The 24,815-nt window shown below is 45.3% G+C and overlaps 1 protein-coding gene across 8 annotated transcripts in view; it reads left to right on the top strand.

Annotated features, from left to right (window-relative positions):
• Nucleotides 1–24,815, top strand: part of LOC119455896 (cAMP-regulated phosphoprotein 21) — a 90,257-nt gene that overhangs the window by 16,922 nt on the left and 48,520 nt on the right. For 6 of the 8 annotated variants that reach the window (XM_037717419.2, XM_037717422.2, XM_037717425.2 and 3 more), the window contains 6 exons: nucleotides 2,867–2,978; nucleotides 3,802–3,943; nucleotides 7,424–7,564; nucleotides 7,979–8,084; nucleotides 18,838–18,939; nucleotides 23,294–23,458. In XM_037717419.2, coding sequence (XP_037573347.1) covers nucleotides 2,867–2,978; nucleotides 3,802–3,943; nucleotides 7,424–7,564; nucleotides 7,979–8,084; nucleotides 18,838–18,939; nucleotides 23,294–23,458 — 768 coding nt within the window. The remainder of the gene's footprint in view (nucleotides 1–2,866; nucleotides 2,979–3,801; nucleotides 3,944–7,423; nucleotides 7,565–7,978; nucleotides 8,085–18,837; nucleotides 18,940–23,293; nucleotides 23,459–24,815) is intronic. The other 2 variants (XM_037717421.2, XM_037717424.2) reach the window with 2 other exon arrangements.

Genomic DNA, 24,815 nt, shown 5'->3' on the forward strand with positions numbered 1-24,815 from the left:
TTCATGGTCCTCGCTCGCTATGCGCGCCGTGACATTTCATGACTCGCACTCAAGATTCTGGTTTCAGCCTCACTGGCTGTTCGTTCGCACCACGTGCCCTTCTCCTTCACTTCGTCTCTCTTTCTTCCTCGAGCACTCGTAGGGGCGTTCGTTTGAGGGGAACGTTCGCCGTCTCCGCTGACTTCCGTACTCCCAGGCAGCTGCACTGTAACCGGTTTTTCGTTTCCCGCAACTGTACTATAAGCGATACGTATATACATAGAGTGCTATGGGAAAATTAACGAGAGTCTGAAAAGACCGCACTATATCCGGTCCTGCACTATAAGCGGTTACGTTATAAGTGGTCTATACTGTATTATAATTTCAGACTGAGCAATGCTAAGAGGACAAGTGACATATGCATACTGTGATAACACAATTGTGAACCACACAGCACTTGTGTTCTCGCACTTGTGTGAGTTGTGAGACAACAGCTGTACTGAGTGAAGTATAAACCGCATGCACGCGATCTTGCACACGACAGCAACAAGCGACGCAGTGGAGATGGCTGTCGCGTTGACTCGTCGCTTACAAGTCGTACTTCACGCGACCGCAGACTTTGAGCCACAGAACACCTATATGTTTGAGCGACGTCTCCCCGGTGTTGCCGGTATGAGGGCAGCACCTAAGTGCCGAAACTGGCATGACACAGGCTTTAATAATTTAAGTTAAAGTGTTTTACTGTAAAGAGCAGCATAAATATTTCTGAAGTTCTTGCACTAGGTTCTTATCCTTGCACGTATCAAAATTTAGTCGTTTGCTCGTTCCGTGCAACAAACGGTAGTACTTGACTGATGTACGTCCCGTTCTGGCTTCGCACTATTGGCTAGTCGCTCATAGCACTTTCGGGCGACGAGCGACGAATACTAGATTTCCAGAACCGAGCGATCGAGTGACAAGAACGAGCAATCTGTTCGCACGCCGGCCCATTTCGTCGCTCGTCGCCATCATGCAAAAAATTGCTGTTATGCGGTTTAGGCTTGAGTGCTCCCGAGTTAGCAATCACAGCTCACAGCATGGTTTTGAGATGAGGATCGGATACTTAGAACTCCGACCACACACTCTGCATCTGGCCTTATTCTTTCAGCACTACTCAGTTTTGCATTATGGCAGGCCAACCAGGGTTAGTGCTAACGTGTGCTTTGTGTCTGGCTCCTCCTCACTTAAATGCCTGAAGCCATGACCAGAAACTTACATAAAGCTGCGAAGACAGCTTGTCAGAGGACTGCTTCCATGGCTTTGTTCTTCACAAAGATTCCCAGTATTGTGCAAAATTTTATGCATTCAGAGGAGTTTGCTTGTTGCAGGTTTAACATTAGCATGATTAAATGCAACTCTAATGAACATGAATTTTTCAGTGTTCATTGAAGGCTAGAGTTAAAGGTTGAAAGGCAGTAACTGGTAAATTTACTTAGGTAAATTTTTGGCCTAAAAATGATACTAGGAGGGGGAATGTTGAGCCTTCGGTTGCCATCAACTGCAGTTAGTTTTGCCTTGTCATAGTCACCTTGTTCCTTTCTTTCCTTTCTTCACACTTTTCCTTTCTCGTTTATCTTAGTATTGGTCGAATCCTGTGAAGAGTGCCAGAAAAATGTTTGTGTGGCAGTTGGTTTAGTAGTGTGGAGCAATTATTTAATAATTAAAACCCAGATTCTTGCATTTCGTGTTCGGTACGTGCTTAGGTGAAGACAACTTAGTACTTTTAAATTGTCCCGACTCATCATTCTAAATGTTGTTTGGTTTTGTGCAATATCTGCTTTGTTATTTTAATTGTGCATTCGGCTTCCCAGTAATACTGGTGAATATGTGTTCATGGCTGCAAAACTGAAGCTAGGATATTCCACTGCATGAATTTAAACAATGATGCAGGTTCAGAAATGTGTGGTGGAAACTCATTGCAGTCTTGAGTTTGTTGCACGAACATGGTGCTAGGTGCTACCCTAATTTTGCTGAGCAAGTACAAACATTAATGCAGATAAAAACAAACTGCTGGCTATTGCTTTGTGCATTGTCCGCATACAGTCAACTTTAGTAACTTGTTGAATTGGGCTGGTTGGCACATTACTGACTTTGAAGGAAACAGTGGTAAAAATAGGACCGTGACTGTCTTCTTATCACTGTTCTGTTTTTAGTGCCGTTTCCTTGAAGTACAGTCAACTTTTGTTTAATTTGGCCTCTGCAGGATGAAGGAAGCATTTTAGCGAATGAGGGTGCCTTTGGGACTGACAAATTAGAAGGCAGGTTAAATTATTCATTGTTGAATGGAAACAGATCGAGGGGCATATGTACTGCTGTCCAACTCAAACACAATTTGTATAGATGTGCCAGCCAATAAGGTTGTTTTTTCCATGACATAAACCGGTCTTGTGCGTTTAAAACAGTTGTTTTTCTGTACAGATCTGTCCTTGTATCACTGGTTTTAGGATGAAACCTGAACATCTTGGCAAGTTTTATGGGTGGTCCTGATATCAGTGCCCAGGAAAAGGTTATATTTTAGCTTAAAACAATATACTTTTCTCAAATTTGGTTGAATTAACCGAAGCGACATGCTTTTGCATTCAAACTAAATTAATTTTCCTTCCATAGCAATGTATGGGTTCTCATGGAAACCTTTCTGCGTGCTCGAATTAAACGAACAGTTTAATTTAACCGAGGCCGAATTAACTGGACTTGTCAGTATAACTGATCATTTGTTATATCCGTGTTTGTCATATTGAGGCTCGACTATGCGGTCTTCTAAGGGGGCCATTTCGCGGTGACATTGCGCACCCTGCCAGTCTATTGCCAGTGGTATCTCAGGTGTTCAAGAGTGTGTGTGTGTTTGCAGGCCCCCGCGAGTTGCAAGGCATTGCCTGGCAACAAGCCGGCCCGTTTGAGCAAGCAGGGCACCAGCAGCTCCCAGGGAAGCCTGGAGGGATCCTCACCCAGTCTCTCAAGAGGTGCGCCACTTCTTGCTCTCTCGAGGGGGGTGGGATGGGGGGGGGCACTGTCCTGGTTAGCAAAGTGGTGCCGTAATATGTTCATCCATTGCCCATCCTTGAGACATTACCCATCTCTTCAAGGCCGGCGTTAACGAAATTTCACTTTGGCTAAATAGGTTGTAAATGATTTGTAGATTGTTATGTGTACTGTCAGTGAAATCTTGGCCAAGCTATGGGGCTAGCATCTGTCTAATTTTCACAATTTTAACATCTAAATAGCACCTAAACAGTGCATGTGAGTGTGCAGTGTTTCGGGGATATCATATAAATCCCAGAACAATATGGCCATCGAGATTGCATGATCTTCACCGATCTCGGAGGTCATGCTCAGGCACTGTGCTGTTATTCCCCATTTAGAATTCAGCATCACTACCGGTGAGTGGTGATGGCAACTTTATGGTACCAAAAATATTATTGTGAGCTATTCATGGGGCATTACAATTTCGCAGGGATTCTGCTCTATAACCAGTCTGAAACTGAGCGTGCTAAGCATTTCAAAACGTTTTTGGCATGTAACTGTCTGCAAAATGCCTATCTGGATGATGCCCCAAATATCTCTACGGACTATTCTGTTCCAAAGCTTTTCTGGTATGCATTAAGGCAGCTTGCATAGACCTCAAGCGGCCTTTTGTTGTTTACTTTCAGATTACTTGCAGTGTATTCTCAGTTGTAAGTTGGCACTCGTGTTCTACATCTCTACCATGTCTATTCGTGCTGTTTCATCATTGAAAAAGACCCACAGCAGCGATTGCATCTTCTCTCTTGCATCATGTGCATGCAGACTCTAGCACGGAGACATACACTGACTCAACGGGTGTGGACCTGGAGCAGTTCATAGTGGACACACTGCACAAGAACCACAAGGACCGGGTGATGATGCTCAAGATCGAGCAGGACCTGCTCTCCCTCGTCAAGGACAACAAGTGAGCACGGCTTCTTCCCTCTCTCCTATCCTGGCTTTCCCTCAGCAAGTCTCTAGCACGCCTCACTGCCCGTTCAGCCTGGTTTCGTATGGGAGCCATTATTATTATAGTGCGAGTGGTCTTTTGTGTCGATGTCCAATACCTTAGGGAGTACTCCTTGCATGGCTGTATGGGGCATAGTTTCAGAAGACTAAACAGAATTAGTATTCAGTCAATGTTGTGGTTCCAATGGATGTGTTGGGGATCCTCGTGCACCATTGAAAGTTAATGCAGTGACGAAAGGTAGAGTAATACTGCGAAATATTGTCAATTCTCTTGTGGGTAATTCTGAAGACTGGATAACTCGTGCTTAGGCTAGCATATACATTGTTTCTATGCTGTCAAACATTCTTTGATTTGAATTCATTTGGCAGCAGACGGTTAGGTAAGTCCCTGTGTGGGACTGAGTTAAGCACAGAGTGCTGGAAATCAAGTTCTAAAGAAGCAGTGCAAAAGTGGCATGACCATTACTCGGAAAGGAAATATGTTTTTTTTTTTTTTTGCAGTTCACGCATGCACTATGCAAGGTGGCAGTTACAGTAAGCAATTCATTTGCTTTCATTTCGTGTGAGTTTTGGTACAATCGGAAGTGTTGGCAAATGGAAGAGAAGGCACTTTTCAGTACAATGTGCATGGTAACATTGAATCTACCCACTAGGTTGTGTGATGGATGTTGTCATTGCAGTCTGGCTGGTAGCAACAAAAATTGAAAAGTGTTCTTGGTTGTTAAAAGCACACTTTGAAAATGTGCAAGTCATGGAGCTGTGGTCTCTGCACAGTGCACCAGACCCTTGCCTTTTGGTACTAGTAAAATGGCTGGCTGAAAGAGCTACAGTTATTTGAGCAGTCACATCTCGTTAATTCATCTGTGCATCCAGAAGTTTCTGCTGTCTGAGCAGCCTAATTGATATTAAATTTTTCAATTCCACATGGGATTTTTTAAAACAGCTAAAGATAGTATCAGGGTGCGTACAGGTCCTTGAAATCCTTGAAAACCCTTGAAATCGAAAAGTGCGTTTTCAAGTCCTGGAATTTTTTTCCGTCCTTGAAAATCCTTGAATTTCGTGAGCAGTGCACTCTGATATTGACATTGCGACCTCCTTTCTGTTGTAGATAGGCGTCGATCGGACAATTAAACTCTCCATTTCCGAAACAATACGCCGGCACGAGTACATGTGGTTCGGTTTTGCAGAACTGCACCGAAAAATAAAAGGTTCACCACCTCAAACCGCAAACACAGCGAGAGACCCATGCTGCGCTTCGGTGCTGGCTTGGCTGGCAGTGTTTACGCTGCTTTCCTCACCCTTTCATTTGTTTCACTGCTCGCCCGTTGGTCTGCCTTTTTCCACTTTCGCTCTTGCGTGCGAGGTGAAGCTAGTGAAGCTAAAGAGAGCTGTAGTAAAGAAACTTTACCACTGATGCTCAGTGCCTTTGGGTGGAGGTTTGTTATAATATTATTTATGATTATATAAGTGCAATAACATTACCGTATTTTCCGTTCTATAAGTCGCACCTTTGTATAAGACGCACCCCCCTCAAAACGGCAGTTTTTCCGGAGAAAAAAAAACATATATAAGTTGCACCGGTATACAAGACACACCTGTTCTTTCAGTAAGTGATTTAAAAAAAGTTACAGTGACATTTCGCTGCGTGAACGCGGGTCATGCGCAAGCATATGGGTGCCATATATTTCCACTCCAGGTGCATTCCTGCCGTCGTGGTTGCCGCGTTGTTCAGTGTAAAGTCCAATGGCGATAACATCGTCCCCGCGCACCGTATGCTGTATATGCAAGTGAAAGCGTGCGACGGTGAGCCGAATCGCGCACAAGGGAGGAAAGCAGGAAGGCTGCCCGGGAGGGAGGAGGGGCTGCCTGTACTCTCGTAGCAACTGCGTAGTTTGCGCAGCGGCGCACGCCGTATCTTGACAGTGATCTGCAGATGCGACGACTTCGGGGTCGATCGACTCGCGGTCGGCTTGCCGCCGCATGTGTTGCTGCTCCATCGTTCTCGCATCACGCTCGAGAACTCGATCACAAGAACCTGGCACCTCGATGGCGCGTGCACAAAACCCGTAGCAATTATGTCAACCAGTGCGCTTCGTTTGGCCATAACATCGGATCCGATTTTGACGGCAGTTTTTCCGAAAAAAAAAAAACGTACATAGGTCGCACCATTCTATAAGACGCACCGACAAATAATTAAGAAAAAAAAATGTCTTATACACCGGAAAATACGGTATGCTGAATGTTTTGGAAATGTTATAGATGAACCAACCCAGCTAATACTGCGGAAGCCTGAGCAGCTGTTGTGAGTGTTCGTTGTGTTAACTTTTGATATTGCGGACTTGAGAAATGATCAAGACAAGGCATGTTTTACAAATTGCAATAAAGATCTATTTGTTATAATTTAATGGATGTGTAGCAAGACTACACCGAATGGTTTGGAAATGTTCGGTAAACTTTCCCAGTTAACACTGGAGAAGTCAGAGTAGCTGTTGGAAGCATTCGTTGGGTTTTGCGAACAATTTTTTTTTGTAGTGTTGTGAACTTGCAAAGTGATCAAGGTTGACATTATTAACATCATTGGGATATGCATTTCTTTTTATTTTAGTGCAATAACCCTATGCTGAATGTTATGAATATTTTTGGTGATTTCTCCAGCCTATACTGGAGAAATCTCAGCCGCTGTTGTAAGCGTTCATTTTGTGTTAACTTATCAATACTAGACACTTTTATTATAATTGTGATATACATTTATTTATTCTATGTGCATTAAAACTAGTCTTTTTTGGGAATGCTAGAGTAAAGAAATCCTACTTCAGATGCCGTTTTGAGTCCTTGAAAAACCTGTGACAGGTCCTGGAAAGTCCTGGAATATCCTTGAATTTTTGCCTTGGAAACCTGTACGAACCCTGTAGTATACAATTGCACGAAATGTTCTTTCTCTTTTCTTTGAGATGTTAGTTTGCACTTATTGTCAGTGTAGAGACCATGCATGCAGGCAGGAGATCCTGGTTAACTGTAAAGGACAGCTGTTCTCCATTTGTAGAGCCTGTGGCTACTGTTCGCTAAATTAGTGACATCACAGACTGCAGTGACGACGGTGGTATTGCTTGAGCCTGAGATTTAGTTTGCACTGCTCGAGTCATTGGGGTGGTTGGTTCGTGGGACAGAAACATGTTAAAAGACCAGCATATTGCATTGCTAGGCAGTTCCTTCGCAGAAGTTGAAGGGGGCAACTCTCAAATTAATGTACATCTGGGCGATTTTTTTTGTTTCAGTGGGTGGAAAAACTGAACTTAAGGCATTCGTTGTAAGAATGTTCTGGAAGGAACATCAAGTGTGCCACTCTTATAGTTTATACATTGGCACCCTCATCAACATTGACTTGCTTTTGTCACAAGCATGGGCTCATGCAACTGTCCACTCTTGTGTTTTGCAGAAGGCAGTCATTCAAGTTTGCCCAGATGAGCTCATACCACCGCATGCTGGTGCACCGGGTGGCAGCATACTTTGGCCTGGACCACAACGTGGACCAGGCTGGCACGGCTGTCATTGTCAGCAAGACGCGCAACACTCGCCTGTGAGTAGCACCCGCTGGAGGCTTGCATGTCAGATTGGACTTGGTACTTGGCAACGCATGTCTAGTGGTGATGCAGCAAACTAGGCAAAGGTATTAATTTTATTAGCATGTGGTCGTATGCAGGCCGAGTCAGAAATAATCAGTGGCACGCTGTAAGGCGTGTGGAATTTCTCTTGTACATTATGTCTGTGGGATGAGTGCTGGTGAGTGCAAAGTTGTCCGAAGTTGTCCGAATTATCAGTCAGCAACTGTATCTTTATTTCTGGTGTACTGGCATGCTCTAATTGAGCTAATGTTCAAGTGAACGAGCAGACAGAATAGAGCAACACAAAGATGTGCGGGGAAATAGTCGTCATAAAGTTTGTACTGGAGTTTTCCATTTTATGAATGCAAGTGCACTGACCCTCACTGCAGTCCTGACATCCGGTTCAAGGACCAGATTCGGGATGACCTGCTGTCCGAGGAGCCCAAGAAGCTGATCCTCAAGCGGGACAGTGCCTCCTTTGAGGATGGCAAGGAGGCAAGGCCCTCTTCTTTACCGCTTCTCTGCAGTACACGCTTGCATAGCAGGAAAAGCTTAAGCTTCGTGGCACTGAATTAATGATGCAGTGCTCTGCACAAGGTTGCTACAAGAGTGCATGCTCTTAAAAGAACCACTTGGTATTCATCCCTATATCTGAATTTTGATGTGGCCGAAGTGCAAAAGTGCTCGCTGACCATAAGTCGTACCTTTATTCCAAATTTGGAGAGAAGAAATGGCTGATGGCACTCAACGCAGACATCACTTAATAAAAGCATAATCAGTAGGCTTTTAGACAGAATTTAAGCTGCTGTTAGCACTTTGAGGGAATTTTGCTTTTCTAAATTGTATATGGGGCTATAGTCAAAGGGGTCTCTTTAAACTTCACCACAGTGAATGCTTGAGAAAATACCTCTCTTGCATCCATTGTATGGGGACTGCTAATTTATTGCTATGTTGCCTCATTAGGCTTCCCTAGGTTACTGCTGAGGCAGATGATGACAGGCAGAAGAGTAGAAGCATGCCGGGATGGAAGCTTTTATGAAGTATAGTTGCACAATATATGGAAGTAATCATAATAGCTGATGGCCAATAACTGTAATCTCTTCCTCTTTGTCAGTTTTATGATTAGACATATCAGTAGATAAGCACGAGTTAGACAAATCAAGCAGATGTTGCTCATTTGGGTATAGGCCCAGCTATGAAGGCAAAGAAAGCTTGCTAACATTTTCCAGTAGTTGAAAGTTCCTTTGCTTATTAGCTGTTACGCCAGCTGTACTGAAGAGGGGCTCACACAGCATTTGATTTTCCCCTTGCTGGCTTGGAATGCAGCTTATGCATAGATAGCTTCTGTCCTGAGACACCAATAGGCACCATCTTTAAGTGTTGAATCATTCTATTGTTCTCTCCCTTGCTGTTCAACAATTCAAGGGGGTAGCAATTTGTAGCTATGTGCAAGAGCAACTTTCGTTCTGTACCGCCAAATTCATGTGACCGCTGCATTAAAATGCAATGTAAGATGTGGGGAACATCACAGTATGGCGACGTATCAAATGGAAACATAATACAGGAGTCAATTGGAATTAGGTCGGGACCTCAAAAACTCAATGTAGCAGCCGTGAAAACTTAACAGTGTGGAATGTTTCAATGGGGTTCCACTGTATTGAGAACATGAAACATTTCACAAGCTGTTTATTAGCACAGACCGGGTGTGAAGCTTACTAAGAGTCGTTTAAATAGCCCCAGGGAGATGGGATGGGAAGCACACCGGGCATGTGTCCCCCCTGCATCTCCCCCGGAATTTCTGTGTACAGTGGAATCTCATTGATACAATTCTGCATAATATGTTTTTGGGACACGGTCGAACCCGGATGTATCGAATCTGAAGGGGATCACAAAAAAGTTCGATATTTAGGTAATTTGATTGTACAGTTAAACCTGGATATAACGAAATTGAGAAATTCCCGAAAAACTTCGTTATAAAGAGCATTTCGTTATATGCAGGTTCGGCATGAAAATTCGAAAAAGAAACGCTTATCGTATGTATTATCGCTCAAGATTTACTCCCAATACACTAAAGTTGCGATGAACAAAAAAGCCCCACTTTCGCCCGAAAGGCGAAACATCGATTGTGGCAGCAAATTAGCTGTTGGCTATACGAAGTAAGGATAGTACAGTCAAACCTCGTTAGTACTTACCTGCTTAATGCGTAATTGCAGTTTAAACGTAGTCACGAAGATTCCCCCACCCAGCCCCCATTGAACCCCATTATTGGCTGACCGCTTAAGCCGTAGTCACTCATTGCCCACCATACAGTTAGTGCGTACTATTTTTTCTTCGTCTACACGCACAGGCACAAAATTGGCAAAATATTCTGTGCGCAGACGTTTGATTCTCGAGTTGCGAAGCCCGGACGACAGTCGCCAGCAATAGTGAACTTACAATATGGCCACCATGACGTATTTCCTGCTCGTACAGCTGTTGCCGATTGCTGCGCACAGAAGCATGGCCTTCGAGATAAGTTCCCGGTAACGCGGAGAAGCTGCCGGTAGGGGGTGCGAATTCGCTGTTGCCGTCGGAGTAGTAACCGCGCAGAAGCACATTTTATTGCGAAGCACATTTGTGCCATCATTGTGCACGTCGCTTTGAGGTTCCGTGTAAAGTCCACACACGGCAACATCGTCGCCGCGCGCCGTACGCTGTGTGTGCGAATGAAAGCTTGCGGGGGTCAGCGGACTCAATCACGCGCGCGCGAGGGAGAAGACAGGGGGGGGGGGGGGAGCGCGCTTCCGCGCTAGGCACTGTGGGGGAGGCGAGAAAGGAAGGCGTTTACTTCGGCGGGGCCCGCCGTATCTTGAAAGCGATCTGAGATGTGGCAAAAGTGTGCGCCCGCGGGAGCTTATCTTCAAAGCGAACTGCAGACAAGGTCAATATCTTCCGTGTCTTTGTTGAAGCACTCATCTTTGGAATGTCACACCAGGTACTGGATGTGTGGACGCGTGTCGTTTCACACAAACGCGAGGCGTCGGAAACGAAGAGTGAGCGACACTATCGTAGCGTCGTATAGTGTCACCTAGTGTCAGGTTAGTGAAGTGAAGCGCAGAGACTTCTGCAGTAACCAAAGAGTGGCGTTGCCAGCGCGTTAAAAAAAATTTCTTTTTTTCTTCGGCAACATCAACAGGAAAAGGAGAGTGCCGGCTTGGCGGGCTAGGCCAGCTGCAGCAAGGGGCGGGATCAGGTTTGAATGAAGGGAGGGGGAAAGGTCTCGCCCGCGGCAGCAAGATCGTTGGGTCGAGGGATGCAGGCCCGCCTCGCGCATGCTCGCACGCACGTGTGCGCTCTCGCCTCGCAGTCGCCGTGAATTTGAGCACGCCAGGCGCGCCGCCGCCGCTTCGCATTCCGTCGCGGCAGAGAAGGTGCTTCTGGTTGCTGCGCGCGTAAAAATGACAAAATTTGGGGCGAAATCTCTAGGTTGTCGGCAGGAAAAATTCGTTATTTCGAGGCGGTCTCCTGCTGTCACTTCGCTATGTAGAGGTCTCAAATACATGTGCTTCTATGGAGTAACGGCGGGGAATAGAAAAACTTCATTATATCCAGGAATTCGTTATATGGAGGTTCGTTATAAGCAGGTTTAACTGTACAAAAATTTTCAAGGGAATTTCACTACTGTTCTTTATACACAATAATTTGTTTATATGTGGGTTCGATATGTCTGGGTTCGACTGTAATATATTTTTTTTCTTTTCCCGGCCAAAACCCCATAGGGCAATGTATTTTCACACGGTTGATATGATCGCGTTTTCACCTGAAATTGTAGAATACGACTGCAAACTGGTATTTCTGAAACTTTTAGCTTTATATTCCAGTGTACTAGATTAAATTACATTCCAACGATCCACGAACGTGTTAAGGGCCGGCCACATTAGCGGACAAACTCGCGCTGCGCGCCAGCGGCGGCAAAACGTGTGCCACAAAAGTTGCCGCGAAAGGTTTTTGTGCCACGGAAGGGATCGTTCCTGGACCGATTTAAATTGCGTTGCGCCGTGGTGGCAAACGAGCTGTGAGTGAAGGAGCACAATGATTGCTGCCTCTTCAATGATGTACAGTCGAATCATGCTACAACGAAATTGACGGGAAGCGCGAAAAATTTCGTTGTCGTGGAAATTCGTTGTTGCGATATTAATCAAATACATAGGTGACACGTGACTCGCTGACGCAAAAAGCAAGCTTTAATTCCAAAAATCGATCGGCTTAGCTTGTTTCTGCTTCTTGCCAAGTGATGGCACAACGAGGCTCTCGAATGCCGCCAGCAAAGCCATTGCCTGATCGTTGTCTGTGATCTCTATGGAATGCCTGATCGTGTCGAATGCGTCCATGACCTGCGATGTAGTCGGTTGTCTGGGCTCTCGTTGCGCGGCTGCGTCATTTTCGTCCGACGAAACACAGTCTTTGCGGACGCTGTTCAGGATGTCTTGGTCGGTCATTTCCTTGCGCACCACCACGCACGAGTCAGCTTGGATGTACTCGTCTGGATGTACATTGGTGGGCACATCTCCACTTTCCAGCAGGGCTGCCCACGCGGCTGCGACTTCATCAGACGGTGACCCGTCTCCATGGATATCTTCGTTCTCGAAGTCCGAAGTCTTGAAGTCCGAAGTAATTGCCGATTATGGTGCTTCTCGCTGTGCACCACGAAGCGGCAATCATTTGGAACGTCATAAACAGGTCCACTTTTGTTTCTCGGCCCAACTGTGTATTTAGAAGCAGCCTTTGAATGGGGGAGGCGCTCATGGTAGGCCCGCTTGACACTCTGGATGACCCCTTGGTTGAGGGGTTGAATGATGGAGGTGCAGTTTGGCGGGAAAAACTTTAACTGCATGTTTTTCAGCTCGGCGTTGTCCTCTATGATGTGGGCGGAACAATTGTCTAAGAGTAGACAGACCTTTCGGCCTTGCCTGCCCATGTCCCGGTCGAAAGCCTGGACCCACTCTCCGAAAATAGCACGGGTCATCCAGGCCCGAGTGTTAGCCATGTACTTCACAGGAAGGCTCCGGTTTCCTTTGAAGCAGCGTGGTTTGGCACTTTTGCCAATGACCAACAGTGGCCGCTTGTCCAAACCGTCCATTTTGGCGCACAGGAGCACGGTTATTCTCTTTTTACTGTGCTTGCCTTCGTGGCAGCGCAGCCCTTAAAATCCAGGGTCCTGGTGGGTAGCATTTCGTAAAACAGTCCGGTCTCATCGGCATTGTAAATATCTGACGGTGCATAGTCTTTCAGGATGCCTGCGAGGCTAGTTGACATCCACGCAGTGCGTCACTATTCGCCGAAGCGGCTTCACCGCGCAAAACTTTGCCGATGATGCTGTGGCGTGACTTGAATCTGTTCAGCCAACCTACACTGGCCATCTATGCCTAGCAAGCAGGCATAATCTAGTGCTTTTTGCTGCACAATATCACTGCTAAGAGCGATTTTCTTGGCCTGGCATCTCCACAAACCAGGTGCAGTGTAGACTGCTTATAATGTAAGTCGCCGGAGTCGCGAATATCCGCACTATAAGCGGTACCGCACTATAACCAAAGCAACAATTTTCAAGGCCCGCACATATGCAAAACATGTGCATCGAGCCGCCACGTGTATGCGACAGTCGAGGAATGCGGCTAGAATGTTTGAATTCAATTTACAGTCGAATCTCGTTAATTCGAACCAAATCACGCGGCGGCGCCTCCGACCGGCATGCTTCGGCACCGCCGTAGAGTGAAAGCTTAGGAGAGATCCCTCAATGTCGCGCGCGAAAGAAAAAAAAAAAAAAAAAACGGGGCGGAAATATCACTCTCTCCCAAATGGCAAGGTCGCCGATTCTGCGTTGCGCCGGCACATGCGTGTACGTGCCGACGTCTATGGGAAAATTAACGGGAGTCTGAAAAGACCGCACTATATCCGGTCCTGCACTATAAGCGGTTGCGTTATAAGTGATCTATACTGTATATACTGCCTTTTCCAAGTCCTCGTCCACCGGCCGAGTCACTTTCTTGTGTTTCGCCAACGTTCCGGAAGCTAGCGCTTTGGCTATAGCGTCCTTGCACTTCAGTATTGTAGAAAGGGAGCTCGCCGGGATCCCAAATTCTTCCGCGAATTCTTTCTCTTTCTGCCTTCAGCCTGGGCGATAACTTTAGCCTTCTCTGCTAGCCACAAAAACTTCCGCTTCTTTGTCGGCGGCGACATGCTTCTCCGAATACCGATTTGACACCTTCGGGAGACAATGACCAACTGGCGTGCAATCGTTTGTTGTCAAGCGTGCGTCGCGTGAACCCCTCGGCACACCCTACTGGGATTTGACCTCGCAGCCGCAACTGTTTAATTGGTGTTGTACACCCGAGAAATTCTCACGAAACATTATAGAAAATTGATAATTAGACATACTATAAAAATAAAATTAATGCGTGTATATTATTTATAGGCATACTATTTTCCTAACAAATATGACCCAGAACGTTTCTTCGGAGCTCGGATGCTCCTCCATACGGGCGTTGCATCGTCATCACTAACGCGGCATGGCGGCTTTGTTTTGTTTACATTGCAGCCCGAGCAGCTCAAGTATGTGTGTGCTATGAACGTTGATGGTTTGTTAAGGCATGAAAAAAAAAAGAGTTTTAGGGGTTTCGGTGAGCTGCAGTTTAAATAATTTTGCTCACGTCTGCGCCGTAAAAACTTTGTTGAAGGGAAAACGTGTCCGTGAAGTAGTTCGTTTTGGAGGGAATTTCAATGCATTATGTTCTATGGGACATCGACGGGGAATAAAAAAAACTTCGTTGTGCTGAACAATTTGTTGAAGTGGACTTCGTTGTGCCGGGATTCGACTGTAAGTGCGGGAAAGTGGTATCATGCTGCTCTGTATAACATGCGTGTTTGCGGAGCAGTATCACTCGATGCCGCAGGAAGCTTTGCTAGCGAGTTTGTCACCAAGTAAGCCTGTTTTCATACTTTCTGGAGCTTGCTTTGGATAATACGATTTTTGGATGATACGTTTTATTTTCCGTTTCTTGCGAAAATCGTATCAACGAGATTTCACTGTACAAGCGATATCTAGCATAAAACGACAAGTGATGACACCCGTCTTGCCCTCCTCTCTCCCGTAAGAAATTCCTGGCTATTCCACTGCATGCGACCTGTGTTGGCATGACAAATGAACCTTCTTAAACTCGAATGGAGCCAGTGAACCACTGATGTCCACAGTGTGGTTGTCGGGCGGTGCTCTGTGAATGGTGGCTGTTTGACCCCTTGTTTGGCTCAATAGACAGTTTTAGAATAGCCTTTGTCGCATTACGTACGTTAAACGTAAGGCACCTTTGTGGGACGTTACAGCGCGCGTCCTTTCAAGACTTTTAGTTTAGCGTACAAGAAGGCAAACGTAAGCAAGACGTTATAAAACAGGGCGTCGTCTGGTGCCTCGTGCCAAACGCATCCAAGCCAACACAATCCATTAGCAACCATCCTGTTGCTATGCGGAGGCGTCTCGTTAGGCCTACGGACGCCGGAACTGCCGAATGATCTCAGAAATTGGACGCACTTTGCGCTCAAAACTAACATTTCAGGTGAGTTTAGAGAAAGCGAAAGCTCATTACTATAGTCACTGGCGATATACACGAGTGGGAGCGCAGCCATCACGAGAATTCATGCTGAAGCAGGAGCCAGTGGTGCCGCCATGTTCGACGTTATTTCTTAACGTCCGCAAACATTACGAATGTTAAACTCGCCAAATAACGTACATTATCATAGCGCACGTAAACTGGAGAAACCCAATAACTTTCAGAGCATACGCAGTGAAGACAACGCTATTTCTTTACGTACGTAATGCGCTTACGTTTGCTCGCAAACGCTCAACTAAACCTGTCTAATTTCCGATGATATTGTGTTCTATACATGCACCGTTGCCGTTCGCTTCTGTCCAAACTGATTCAGCATGTGAAACTTCCTCACCCGGGAGGCTTGACAAACTTCGCATGTGTTCAGTGTGTCAAGTCCGTGGTGAAGCAGCTTGCACAAAGTGGCATACGGTCACAGTTCTCGCTCAAAATGGCGGTGTGCAAAGTCAATTCGGCACTTAGGCCAAGTAGAGCGCAGCAGTTGGATCACCTGCTCCTAGTGAACAGTCGCAATTTGTGCTACGGTTATTTTTCGTGGGCTTTTTTCTCGCCATCAAAGGGACAAGATGACTAAGTGATTGAAAAATGACTTTAATAATGTGAGCTTTCAAATACTAGCAAAATGGCGCTGGAGAAGTGTGCCGTTGCCGAGTGATGGGGGGCACAATCAAAATGCGGCTGATTTACGTACAAATTAGAAATCCATGTGGCCTTTGCAAATATTTATATTGTTAGAAATATGCAATATTTTTCAATTAAATTTCTAGATGCATGCAGAACAGACTTGGGAACATGAGAATAATGGGATCGAACACTGAACTTTTGGATTGATTTTCAGCCAGGTCTCCTTATCTTATTGCACTCGACTTATTGGAAGGTTATTGATCAGACACACAGCTCTAGCTTGCTCGCATTTGTGCCACAATCTTATGGCCATGATTTGTGAGTATTTGCCAGTGAGTATGCATGGCGTGTTTTACTCTATCATGGCTTTACGTTCATAAAGGCGCGAATATAGTCCAATGTAGCCTTAGCACGCACCTGCCCGCACATGCTGTGTCATGTTGGCGAGAACAACAGCGTCAATAGTTCGATGCACTGGCACAGTCAACGTAACCGGATGCGGCCAACACGCTCTGACGTTCCCGACATTGAAATAGCTCTTGGTTCATTTGCGTGTTGGTTGCGTCGACCGCGCCGACTGCGCCGATTCACAATGGCATTTCGCAGAAAGAAAGAAAGGCGCCCACGCTGCTTCACCAACGGTCGCAGACAGTGTTCAAATTGGTGTTCGGGTTGGGGATCATTCTGCGCTTGCTCCGAAGATAGCTGCGAATGGCACGCACGTTGAAGTATAGAGGGGATGGCATTTCGACTGGCGCAGCGCAACCAGCGTAGTGTGACTGACTGCAAACAGTGCTCGCCCGCGCGCTGATAACGTCGTACTATAAATGGGCCTGAAGTGCCTCAGTCGGCATTAGAAATATAAATGATAGCAGTTAAAATGGCTGTTGCTGTTTTAAACGCCCAGCAATTCACGAGGAGGTGTTCATATATAAGCTTTTTCTTTAAGTATTGGATACTAAACATGTTGCTACTTCTAGAAAACATAGTTTAGTAAATGGCTACTGTTACCGCAAAGTTGGGGAGTACAGTTGAACTAATTATAACAAACTCGATAGTTCATTGAAAAGCGGTCGTTGTATAAGTAGTTCGTTGTATGTGGACTTGCCCTTCAAAGCGTGCAAAAACACTGTAGCTGGCTTTGGCAATTACGATTCGACAACACTTTGGTCTGTAAATAGGAATTTCAGTACCTTAATTTTTGTTCCCGGCACTTTTCTGCATCTAACTGCAAGTTTCTGTTAAAAACATCATTTAAAAAACAAAATGCGGCATCATAGCTCCTTTAAAACGGCACCCGGCTGGGGCTGATCACCTGTCATTTTGAAACTACGAGAACATCTGCTGGCTTTTTTTCTATGAGAGCTTGGGATATATTTTACTATCAGCGGGATACAAGTGGATTCTGCATACACCAGCAAGTCATTCTAGTTGGCTGGAAGTGGAAACTACACACCTTTGCTGCACTCATCTTTGATCTGTGCGCCCTGCACGGCATGCCTTCGTCACAGTCACACCCTCTTGCACTTTCTCCTACCTCCCTTCCACCCCTTCCCCATCGGTGCTGTCGGACTGGGACTCGTGTTTCGGAGGAGTGGAAGGGAGATGGGAGAAAGGGTGCACGAGGCTGGCGATGCGCCAAAATCCTGCCGCGTTGGGTGCACGGCACAAAAGTGGGTGTTATTCACGTGGCCCTTGCACCTTATCTTGGAGGTAATTTGTGGCAGGTGCAAAGATTGGGAAAGCCAAGATGGCTGATAGCGGCATCCCACTGTGGGTGATGATGCTATCGGCGGTGGCGACGGAGTGAACGCGAAAGCTTTCCAGGATTGGTTTCCAATCATCGATGCAAAGATATCAACATGACATGAAACCATATTTTTGATTGCAGACTCAAATTAAAACAAAAAACTTTTTTTCCTCAGTGAAATTCGTTTCTTTTTTCATTGCTTGATAATGCGAAAAGCTTTATGGCCCCTTTTGTGCAAAAGAAATACTTCAGCGACTGTACTTATTTGCATAAAAGGTTCAATTTCAATATGACAAAGTAAAGTGCTGATTTTATCAACTTCATTATGTCTAAGTTTAGCTATAGTGTTTTGGAAATGTTATATTAAACTGGCTACATGGGATGCTGCTCTGCACCCTTGAAAAAGCTTTGTAGAGCCTTGAAAATCCTTGAATATCCTTGAATTTTTGTCACTGAAACCTATACTAACCCTGCACGAAGTTGAGTTTTTTTTTTTCTGTCGCGTCTGCCGAAAAAGTGCGAAGTTCTGAAGGTAGAAGGCGATTGCGAACCGTTGTCAGCAACAACGTAATCGAAGCGTGGACAAACAGTGACCGTCGACTCTTTGCAATTTTGAGGGGCAGCGGCATGGGCCCAGTTTTGTCGCGCTTCCATGCTTTGGAACTTCGCGTATGCTCTCCTTTTCGTGCGACCGTGCTTGAAGTGTTCATTATAACAGTATGGTGCTTTTGTAAATGTTAGTTATACTTGGACGCAGTTTCAATAAGCAGGGTCAGAAAATTGTAAATGTCATGAATTGTGGTCGTTATGACCAATAGGTAGTTATATCTGGTGTCGTTATAAATGGGTTCGGCTGTAGTACTTTTGGCTGGACTGTGAAAACAAAAATTTGAGCTGCTCCTGCAAGGAATGTTTCTTGAGAAACTCTTCAGTTCTCCTATTTAATGCCTCCGAATGTGTCCCAAGATATTGTTGCATCTTCAGTTACCTTTCTCTGAATCAAGTATTTACCTTTTTGTGCTTTTTGTTTTGCACAACTGCGCCTGTCTAGCATCTGCAGGGGGTGCATGGGCGTTAATAATAATAATAATAATAATAATAATAATAATAATAATAATAATAATAATAATAATAATAATTAAAAAGGAAAGAAAACGGGGAATCAAAATCTAATGGAATCGCACCGATCAGTCAAGCGAGTTTGTATACCGAACAGCTGTGCATGGTGCGTGCGCAGAGCCCTGAGCGACAGTTGTCTCTGGATTCGAGGAGGAGCAAGTCGATCGAGGAGCGAGAGGAAGAGTATGAGAAGGCCCGTGCACGCATCTTCAACCAGGATGTGAGTCTCTCTTTCTCTCTCTCCACTAGGGAGGCAGAAGCTGCTATTTACCGCTGTACGTTTAGAACCGCCTGCCCAATGCATGGACACTGAATTGGTACATTGCGTAATGTTGGAAAACACTTGCCAATTTGATTTCATTCGTCCCGTAGTACTCTGTGTAACATCAGCTGTCAAGTCCTGCGCTCTCTGTTATAGAAGTGGAGGCAGCACTGTACTGTTAAAATTGCTCGTAGGGGAAAGAGAACTTCGTTTGCCAATTGCTATTCTTGAGACTATGCTTGGAAAACCTCACTGTCACGTCCTTATGGCGTTTTTCACTGGTCGATCTGGAGCAGGATCTTTTGCTCCACGGCTGCGAATCCGAATTTCACTGGTCGAGCTGGAGCGGGTTCGCGCTTTTCACTGGTCGTTTCGGATCAACTCGCTCCGCGCCGGATCGCTCTCACTTGCTCCACTGCCGAGGCGCGGATTCGGGCGGAAATAGGACGAGAGGATACGTCACTTCCGCTCGCTGGGGGACTGCGATCTTGGTGGCCATAGAAACATGCAGAGCGGAAGTCGATTTTTGTGACGTGTGCGCGCAGACTTCCGGTACGATCAAGCGCGGAGCATTTTCACTCTCCGCTGGCAGATTAGGGTTGGTGAATTGCGAGCGCTCGCTCCAGGATTTCGGCGGCCGCTCCAGATCGACCAGTGAAAAACGCCATTAGTCCAGTAATCTGTACAATCTTTAGCTCTTGGTGTACTCATAGCAAATGCATCAGAACTCTGTGGATAGTTTTCTTAGGTGTTGCACAAAAAAAGAAAGGAGAAAAAATAGCATGGTAGACGTAAGAGATGACAGTATTATGGGCTTGCTTTTCACTGGGATTGCATAAACGGAAGGTAGCATGCAGGCAAATGCTTCAATCAGAAATGAATCAGTGCAGTTCCACTTCATTGGCTCTTAAATTGTTATGGTTTTGATGTTGAGTGCAATATAAGATTTAGTGGTATTGCCGTATGTTTCTTATTGCTTTTGTTCAAACACTGTCAAACAAAAAGTAAATAGGCGAATCTTCTTTGTCTGAAATAGCTGTTGCTAATCAGTGCAGTAAGAAAAAGCTAACTCGGAGTAAACTGATAGGCATAGCTCAACATTGGTTCCATGTGCAATGCATTTCATTCATTGATTAGCTGGAAGTTTTAAGTGCTTGCCTATTCCCAAAGTCTGTATCATGAGGTTTTGTTGCTTGGATTTATCCACGTTCTCCTGGCTTGTAGTTTAAACAACAAGATTCTTTCAAGCCATATTTATTCTAGTTCAGCAGTAATACAAGTGTGGAAGCATAGTTGGCTTGTGTAGCATGTCCCATAATTTTTTGGCTTTTAAGTAAATACAAGGTGCAGAGCATATGACTTGCACTAAGAGACAATAGCCTTGATGAGGCTTACTGTGCATTCAGTGACAGCACAATTATCTTGTACAGCCAGGACATCCTGCTCAGTTGTGGTGGGTGCATCGTTCCTAGAAGTTGCCTAATTGCAATAGGGTATGATTGCACTGGAGGTAGCTCAAACAACAAAAAGCACTGCATGAAGCTACGCTGGAACTTCTGTAGTTTGATAGCAGCAATGTTTCGAAGCCAAGAGGAGGAAGCAGCCTCCTCTCATGTCTGAGCTATCCATGTCCTCAAGTGGCGCCATCATAAGAGTGCCTGCACCATCTTATGTCATAGCTACAGCACAGGTTCCTACAATTGTGTGTGTCATATACAGGTAAGCCTAACACGCTAGAGTGCTCCAGGTAGGTAAGATAGATGTTGGGGGATGCGAGAGTGTAGGGCATCCCCACAGTGACAAGTGCTTAGCAAAAACTTGTCGCCACATGGTCTAGCTTAGCAGCCTTCATGACACGTGCACCATTCACACATATGCATATTCTTGTTCTTGATGATTGAATAGTGTTATCTATTTGAACACTCTGCTGGCTCTTCTTGCCAGTTGACAGGAATAAGATATTTTCCCAATTAAGTAAAGATATTGTTTTCATGTGTATTGTATTGCAGTAAATATTAATCACACTTGCCATGGAAGTGTAGTGGCTATGGCGTTGTGCTGCATAGCTCGAGATCGCGGGTTCAGTCCCTGCTGCTGCGGCCGCGTTCAGGGGGGGGGGGGGGGGAAACGCCCATGTACTTTTATTTAGGTGCATGTGAAGAGCTCCAGGGGGTCATAATTAACCCGGAGTCCACTGTGCCATATCTCGTAGTTTTATCCTGGTTTTGCCACGTAAAACCTCAGAATCTAATAAAACCTGAATATTAACACATTCACTGCGGCAGCACAGTTTGAAGTCTCGATTCCTGTCTATGGTGATCCGCCAGTGGGTCATTTGTCATATTCCTCTGGTGCATTGTGACCCACCAGAGAGCCACCAGGTGTGCTCCTTTGAAACTTTCTCGAGGTGCAGAGAGATGGCACCACGATGCATTGGATTAGACGCAACAAGAAGTTTTCTTTTCCGTTGATTTCTAGCAAAGATGGGGCTTGTGCACTGCATGAAAGCCCTGCACAGCAGCACAGGGGCAATAACTGCCATGACCCACTCATGACTTGCGTCGCAGTGAATGTGTTAATGGCTCCTTGTAGCTTAAGCAAGGTAACATTGGCAATGCAGCGGCGCTGAACTGTTAATGTGTTGGTGGCTTGCCAACCTCAAATTAAAACTTTTGTGTCTAAGTGGTGCAGATATCTAATTATTTACACGTGGCATACATAGCCTACCAAGAACGAGTGTTTGGGAAAATAGAAAGAAGGGGGCTTGTGAATAGTAGTTTGCAGTGCCAACTTGATCAGACGCTGCAACTGTGGCCTAAATGAGGCAGTGGTGGTAGGATGTCACTTTTTACACACAGTTGTGTGCGAAAAAACTTGTTCCGCACACAGTCCATTGCAGTATAGGGTGTTTTACAAGAAGGTCAGTCTTCCGCTGATTTCACGAGTGCCTTCTTTCTAGCGCTACTGCACATGGAGAATGCTGGATGGTAGAATTCAAGGTTGCTTTTTGCAGTCATCTAACATTTGCTGCACACAACCTTCCATTGATTGCAGCTAAGATGTGGAACAGTTGTGCACATGGAATGTTAAGCAAGTAATCAGAAAGCCTCTTGAGCCTAAAAAGAGCAATAAGAAAACCACTTCAAGATAAAACTTTTGGTGTCTAGTATGTCCAAAATCAATGAGGCTACAGTGGTGGCTGCATTGTGAATGACAGCTTACATCTTGGCTACTGTGCTGCTTGCTCAGCCTTCACCCTAGGTTGCTTTCAGATATGCTGCTTGCCACTCTGGTAGCCCACTCTTTGCTGTTTTCCTTTGCATTTCCTGCATTTCACGGCTGTGCTTTTCCTATGCATTAAGTTGATGTCTTTAAACTTTCTTGCTTGATTGAGCAATAAGTTGAAGGGAACTTATTGTACAAGAGACTTGAATGCATCTGCCACGGCCAGTGCTGAAATAAGGAGGCTGGGCATAAAAGTTGAGCATTCCATGCTTTACAAAGCCTGAGGTGTTGCAGGGACTTTGCTGTATCACAAACAAATTTGTGTATGAAGTCTGGCCGTGCTAGTTTCAATGAAAGAACGCAACTAATTGTGCATGGCGCACAATGTCTTGCCGGGCTGGTCACTGGCACTTAGGATTTAAATAGCTTACTTTGTCACTGTTGAACAAAAGAGCCAACATAATCTTTAATGGGACTGCAAGATTGTGCTAGTCGCAAACAAACTTGAGGATGCCTCTACATGAAGAAAAATATACATAGATGGAAATGGACTTTCTAAACTTTCTAGGCTTTCTAACTGGAGGGCACTGTTTCTTTCTACTTACTTGAATACTTTGGATGGCAATGACTTACAGCTACTTGCAATCGCTTGCATGAGCATAACAATGCTTTAAAGTGAGCTGTACAAAACGGGGCTTTCTATATAAGATGCTTAGTGGAAGTCTGTCATAATGTTGAGTTGCCTCTGCTTAACGAAACACTCATCAGTGAGCAGCTGTTTAGCTTCCTTTCCCTGCCTTTCCCAGCCTCTCCCACTGTACAGTAAACCCTCACTATAACAAAGTCATTGGGATAGGAAAGTGGGTTTGTTAGAAGTGGTGTTTCGAACAGGGACAGTATAAGAGAGTCATAGTAATGGGGGGGGGGGGGCGATTTTGTTAGAAGGAGGGTTTACTGTAGGTGACTTTACCACCTTGTGCTTGGGTGGTGGTGCTTCTTCTGATAACACTGGTGGTGGTGGTGGACTGTTCGCATGATGCTTGTTCCTCTTGCTTGCCTTGTCCCTCTGTGCTGCTGCTGCTCTTAGGAAGGGGTTGGGGACTCCCCCGCCAGCCGCAGTAGCCAAGAGGAGCTTCAGTGGAGCGGTGACAATCGCCCCTGGAGCAGCACAGATTCGGATTCGTCGGAGCGGCGCCGGCACTTGGGGGCGCGCCTCCTGCTCGCCCCCAAGACAGCCGAGGGGGTTGCGCAGGTGTGTGCGAGCATCCCCTGTATCCCCCACTCGCCATTAGTGTAGTGTGCTATGCCAATTGCCCTGAATGTGTAGCCGCCGCTTTGGGGAAGTCCTGACAATGTGGCCATTGTCGTACAAACATACATTGAGTGTTTTTTTTTTTTTTTCCAAGTAGATGAAAAGAGGCAATGAATGTACAAAAAGCGTATGTATAAAATGTAGAAGTAATAAGGAAAAGCAAAATGAAAGTGGGTGAAAGGAATTTGACAGAAGCATTGGATGGATCAGTAGCTCTGCGGCAGGTCAAGAAGGAAGAAAAAAGGAACTGCTTCGAGATCTACTTTTCTGAAACTACACGCAGGCTTGCTGTGATGCTGTCCATTAAGCTCCTCCGAGCTGCAAGCTTTGACCCTTCTTTTACATTTCGTCTATTATTCTGCGCCATCAGCGCAAGTGTGCCATGATAAGTTTTGAGTGCTGGGGTCATATTCTTGACCAGCACAACCAGTGCATGTTGGCCGGCCGTAAGTAGATGTAATCGAAGAAACAGAGTGCCACCCGTTAGCACTGCTTTTACATTGTGTAATTTCATAGTGCATTGACAAGAATAGGATCAATAACTGAGCAACTCGGCATGTACTCATTGTTTCTGCAATGCTCACGTAAAGAGGGGGGAGCAGACAAAAAAAAAAAAGGGAGCAGAACAAGCACCGACTTGCAACTATTATTTTTAATAGAAAAACGCTCGCACATACACCTTGTGAAGGTAATAACATCAAAAAGGTATGTCTTTTTAGTAACATGCGCAACAAACCCTGTCAATTTTTCTACATGTGTCACATTTCTACATGTGCTGGCAAGGTACCTTAATATCACGGTCACTCGGGGCAATGGATGGCTGGCTGGCACCACCATCTCCTGTCCTTCTGATATTGAAGGCCTTTATTGCATAGCGCGCCAGTTCCTGTCGGTGATGTGAAAACACCAGTGTGCATTTTGAAGTTCTCTTTGATAGGGTTTATCTTTTTATAGCATCTTTTATCTTTAAAGTGATTCACCCGCTATGCAAGTTTGCCTTCGGCTTGTAACATTATATATTAAAATATTCTAGAGAGGTTATTAGCCATGTGGAAGAAGTGGCACACTGGCATGTATGGCTGGCCAAGGCACGTTGTCATAGCATTGCACTCGGTAGCATGAACTGGCTGTTGCGCATGTTGGGCTCATAGCATAGATTCATAGCATAGACATTATTCTTATGTAATTTGTTTCCAAAGTTGTGTATTTGTGTGCTTTATAAGTGAAGGATTAAAATGCATCGGAAAGAAAATTGTGTTGAAGAAAAAGCTCTGGCACAGAAGCGCAGGCACACTGA

Source organism: Dermacentor silvarum, chromosome 6 (genome assembly GCF_013339745.2).
Source record: "Dermacentor silvarum isolate Dsil-2018 chromosome 6, BIME_Dsil_1.4, whole genome shotgun sequence".
Classification (NCBI taxonomy): Eukaryota; Metazoa; Arthropoda; class Arachnida; order Ixodida; family Ixodidae; genus Dermacentor; species Dermacentor silvarum.